We start from the raw sequence: 5,268 nt of genomic DNA on the forward strand, positions 1-5,268 counted from the left end.
TTAAGGTTAACCTTACCTTTCTATTTTGTTGGTTATTATTTTAGTAAACATTGAAGTTGTTATATATATATATATATATATATATATATATATATATATATATATATATATATATATATATATATATATATATACATTTTTATATTATTATATAATGTTGAATCAATAGTTGAACATATAGATAAAAATTTATAAAACATAATAAAATTTCTAAGTGATTTTAATATAGACTATAATCTATTATAATAAATTATCGTTTTCCAAAGTATTATCTATCAATAATTTGAGTTAAATTAACAATAACCACAATTTATCAATTATTTAAAATTTAATTATTTTTTCGGAATGAATTGTTTCAAACTTCATTAATTTTAAATAAGATTTTGATCCAAATTAACAATAACCACAATTTTCTTTTTGACCTGCTCTCCCATTTTTAACCATAGTAATAAGTAACAGAGTAAATATTCATTTTACCTATAGACAAATTCTTACATCTAACCCTTAATGAATATTAAATATCTAAAATTATAAACAACTAGCTTTCATTGATATAATTACAAACCACAAAAGATTAAGGTGGCATTTGTCGTTGCCGGCCAAACCGTTTCCATATTCGTTTTTGTTAGCATCCTCATGCAAATATATGTCTATACTTTGATTCTTTCGTCGCTTTATTTATACATAGCCATTGCAGAGATGCCCTAATTATTAGTCTCTTAGACCCATTTGAAATCAAATACGAATCTGAAAAATTGAAGAAAACAATGGGTCGTGGGTTCCAAGTTCGAGCAGCTTCAATTACCATAGTTGCTCATTTGTTGTTCATAGCAATAACAACCCTTTTATTAGTTTGGTTGCTACACTTCCGAGAAGGTGTTGCCTTCTTCAGCTCTTCCAACCCAACCAAGATTTTCAATGTGAGTTGTCCATGAACCATTTAATTGATGATGTTCTTGTGTGATCTGGCTTCTATAACATCTATTTTTTGCTTTTATATGCAGCTCCATCCACTTCTAATGGTCATTGGATTCATTTTAGTTGGTGGAGAAGGTCACCAAATTTCTATTCTTGCCAAATTCGCATGACTTTTCTGTCATCATAATATTAACCCATTCTGATTGTTAAAGTGTCTCCATTTGTAATTTACACAACAACATTACTTGCAACAGCTATCATGATATACAAGTCTGCGGCTAAAAAAGGCAGGTCAGTGAAAGTGGTTCACCTTCTATTGCATCTGGTAGCTATGGTGGCTGGAGTTTTAGGGATCACTGCAGTTTTCAAATCAAAGAAAGAAGTTGGTCTTCCTGATATGTATACATTACACTCTTGGCTAGGCATGTCCGCAATATGCCTATTTGGTTTGCAGGTATACCTAGTTAATCCGTTGATGGATTTGCCCTATTTTTGTTTCTATCTTTAGATCATGTGATAGTTTTCTGATGATAATTTTTCCTTTTCAGTATATCATAGGTTTCTTCTCGTATTTCTTCCCTGGTGCAGAAATGTATACTAGAGCTTCCCTTCTGCCATGGCACAGGTTTATGGGCATGGCCATATTCCTTCTTGCAGTTGGCACAGCCGAGACTGGTTTGCTTCAATATTTCCAGTTTTTACACCTTTTCCGCAGCCAAGAGGCTCTCATAGTCAATTTCACTGCTCTCTTACTCTTCCTTTATGCTTTCTTTGTTGCTCTCTCTGTCACTCTCCCAACAAATTATTCCTAAGCTACTTCCTTGCACCAATAAATCCACATTGTAAATCCAAATACTTAAGCAAACTCCACAATTCAATATTCCATTTCGCACTTCCATCCCTTATGGTATTAGTAGACAAAATCCAAAGTGATGTACCAAAAACATTTTAGAAGGAAGAATTTCAGGGTTTACTTTTGTAGTATCACTTTTTTATAACGAAGTAATTTTTTAATACTTCTTTGTTCCAACTTATTATACAATAGTGCAAAAACAACGTATAACGTCACGCGTTTAATGTCGAACCACTAAATGACCAAAGTTAAAAATGACCGGTGTCATTTTTGTAAATAAATGCAATTATTTTGTAATTCGACGTAAAATGATATAAAACGTCGAATGTCCTAACGTTAGACGTTAAAAGGTTAGTGAATTCAATAAAAATTTGAGCAGGAGATTGAAAATTCATTTACTTTATCTTAGAGCGCGAGACCCTCTTCTTAAACTTTTCTCGAACGAAGTTTGACGACCATCACAGGTAATTTTTCTTTCATTTGATACAAATGCATGTTAATTAACTACTTTATGTATGATTTTCGTTTGTTGTAACCGATTATTTTCTCTCTCATGGGTGACGACACTTTATTCCGATGAACCCACCTTTTGAAGGTTAGTTTTTGTTTTCGTTTTGAAGAACTTATTTGTTGAACTTGTTTGTTGTTTTTTTTAACTTGTTTATGGTTGTTGTTTGGTTGAACTTGTTTGTCGTTGCTGTTTGATTGAACTTGTTTGTTGTTGTTTGATTGAACTTGTTTGTTGTTGGTTATTGTTGTTTGTTGTTGATCAAACACTAGTACAGAGAATAGAAATTGCATCGGTTAGATTCGTTTATACGCACCGGTTTTACAACCGGTGCATATAGAGGCGAGGTAGAAAAGTTCCGTTTAATGTCTCGGTTCTAAACCGGGTCAAAAAGAGATTGATTTTTGTCTCGGTTATCTTTTGAACCGAGTTAGTATCTTAAAAAATTCAACAAAAAAAATTTCAGAATCCATGTCTCAATCCTTTTCGGTCCTGAATCATTTTCTGGTCTTTCCTCAATCCTTTAACACAGAAGCCATGTTTCAATGCAGAATTCGAACTCAAGCAGCTATAATTCCAAAACAGAAACCAACTCCAAAAATCAGAATAAGATACATCACAGCATCACAGAGCAGATAAAACCATAAATCAGAGTAAGGATACATCTAAGAACAGATAAAACCAGTATAACAAAAATGAAAGAAAATCCTCATTTGACGCTGCCATCGGCCCCCATTTCCCAGCTCCTTCCTTCTCCCCCATTTCCAGTACCATTTCCAGTACAAAGAAATCACCTTTTCAATTGGTAGAACCCAGCCTTCGAAGCGAAGCCGGACGGTCCCACAACGGCTTCATCCACGGTGATTGAGGGCTCGGAAGGGGGCTGAACGGGTGCTAGGCCAGCGGCTCCACCACTGGCACGGGCCGCACCAGGCGGTCCACGAAAAACACTAGATCTGAGATCGCGTCAGTTGGTGGAGTGAGATCGCGTCCGGTTGGGTGGCGATTGGTGGTGGGGTTGGGGTTGCGGGGTGGGAGGCACGACGGAGCGAGGGCCAGGGAGCGACGGAGCGAGGGCCAGGGAGCGGCGGAGCGAGAGCGAGGGAGCGGCGGAGCGAGAGCGAGGGAGCGGCGGAGCGAGAGCGAGGGAGCGGCGGAGCGAGAGCGAGGGAGCGGCGGAGCGAGAGCGAGGGAGCGGCGGAGCGAGAGCGAGGGAGCGGCGGAGCGAGAGCGAGGGAGCGGCGGAGCGAGAGCGAGGGCGTGAGAGATTGACGGAGCGAGAGCGAGGGCGTGAGAGATTGACGGAGCGAGAGAGCAAGGGAGGAGGGAGAGCGAGGGAGAGGGAGGGAGAGTGAGGCAGAACGGGTGAGAGGGAGGGAGAGTGAGGGAGAACGAGTGAGAGGGAGGGAGAGTGAGGGAGCGAGGCAGGGAGAGCGAGGCAGGGAGAGCGAGGCACTGTTCTTAAAAAATGAGATCTGGAAAATGAATAGGTCTCGGTCCTCTGCTCGCCCGAAGCCATAAACGCGTATAGGTCTCGGTTCTACACCTGACCGAGGCCTATAGTTCTTAAAAAAAAAAAAAAAAATTTCAGAGACTGTCAGGGGGCAGGTGGGCTTTTAGGCTTCGGTCATTACTTTAACCGAGGTAATATGACTTATATGCTTCGGTTGATTTTGAACCGAGGCGTATAAGTTGGCTTAAATTGCAAAAATGCCACCGCATTTTAATAGACTTCGGTTGCACCTAAACCGAAGCATATAACGCGAGTTAAAAAGCAGTTTTTTTACTAGTGAAAGTTCATGCTTTATAAAATACCAAGTTAACGTCCTATACTTACAAAATTTGACGTTAATTTAACGTCGAATTTTTTAAAATTTTAAGTCAATTTAACGTCTCCTGATATGACGTCATTCTCAAATTCGTCGTTAAAAGCCTAAAATATTCGACATTGTACGCGATTTTTGTACTAGTGACAATATGTTTATTTCCTTCTCCTTTTTATCCTCAATACATTATTGTGACGACTTCATGGTTTTCAATATGATTTTTAAAGTATGTATTATTATATAATTAGCTTTTAAACATTAATACAAAAATATTATAAATAAATAAGTCATAAAAATTTTATAGAAATATAAAACAATAAACATTTGTAGCTAATTAGCAGAATTGTTAACATGAGTTTATTATAAATTGTTGATGCCAATCAGTGTTAAAAAGGTCATCTTAAAGTATAATCATTTATGAAATATGTCATACTATTAGTTGCAATACAAACTACACGTATAAGATAAACTAATAGAAAAGAGTTAAGAAACACAATATATTCACATTAATAAGTAAATGCATATAAAACTCTTTACATCAAACACATTCTTTGTTTCAATGGATATAAAGCTCAATCTGAATTACTTGCTTATCGAAAGGAAGGTAATGAATGTGTATACCTAACTTATGATTTGTACTGAAGAAATTGACAAAATGCTCAAAGTTAGAAGAGACAAAATGTGTAGGATATGGGTATATATGCTCTTGTAACTACATGCTCAAAGTTTACCCAAAGTGTTTTGCAAAAACTTTCATCAACTTTTATTGATACATTTTATCTATATTTGGAATGAAGCTTGAATATATTCAAGCTTGAATAAAGCTTGAATATAACGATCAAACACTGACTTAGACAAGGTAAATGTGTCACTCGGCCCAAACTTAGACCTATCTAGGTAAAGACCTATAAACGTAACCACTAGTACACTAACAGGATATGACACCGGTTACTTTTGGTTATAGGCACCGGTTCTACAACCGGTGTATATACCAGCGAGGTAAAAAAAGGTAGATTTTATGCCTCGGTTGTGAACTGGGTTAAAAAAGATAGAATTTATGCCTCGGTTTTTGAATAACCGAGGCAGTAACGTGTTTGTTTTTTAATTTTTTCCACCAGCCTCTGAGCCTCTGTTCCTGGAACTCTCATGCAGAAACCCAAAAA

At 37.0% G+C, this 5,268-nt stretch overlaps 1 protein-coding gene across 1 annotated transcript; it reads left to right on the forward strand.

The window, feature by feature from the left end:
- The first annotated feature begins 746 nt into the window (after positions 1-746).
- On the forward strand, positions 747-1,878 carry LOC148202807 (putative ascorbate-specific transmembrane electron transporter 1). Its single transcript, XM_088108516.1, has 4 exons — positions 747-920; positions 1,005-1,053; positions 1,173-1,372; positions 1,467-1,878. The coding sequence occupies exons 1-4, from the start codon at positions 768-770 to the stop codon at positions 1,728-1,730; spliced, it is 666 nt and encodes a 221-aa protein (XP_087964642.1). The 5' UTR covers positions 747-767; the 3' UTR covers positions 1,731-1,878.
- The last annotated feature ends 3,390 nt before the right edge of the window (positions 1,879-5,268 follow it).

The sequence above is a fragment of the Vigna umbellata genome, chromosome 3, assembly GCF_029865625.1.
Source record: "Vigna umbellata cultivar VRB3 chromosome 3, Vumbellata_1.0, whole genome shotgun sequence".
Lineage (NCBI taxonomy): Eukaryota > Viridiplantae > Streptophyta > Magnoliopsida > Fabales > Fabaceae > Vigna > Vigna umbellata.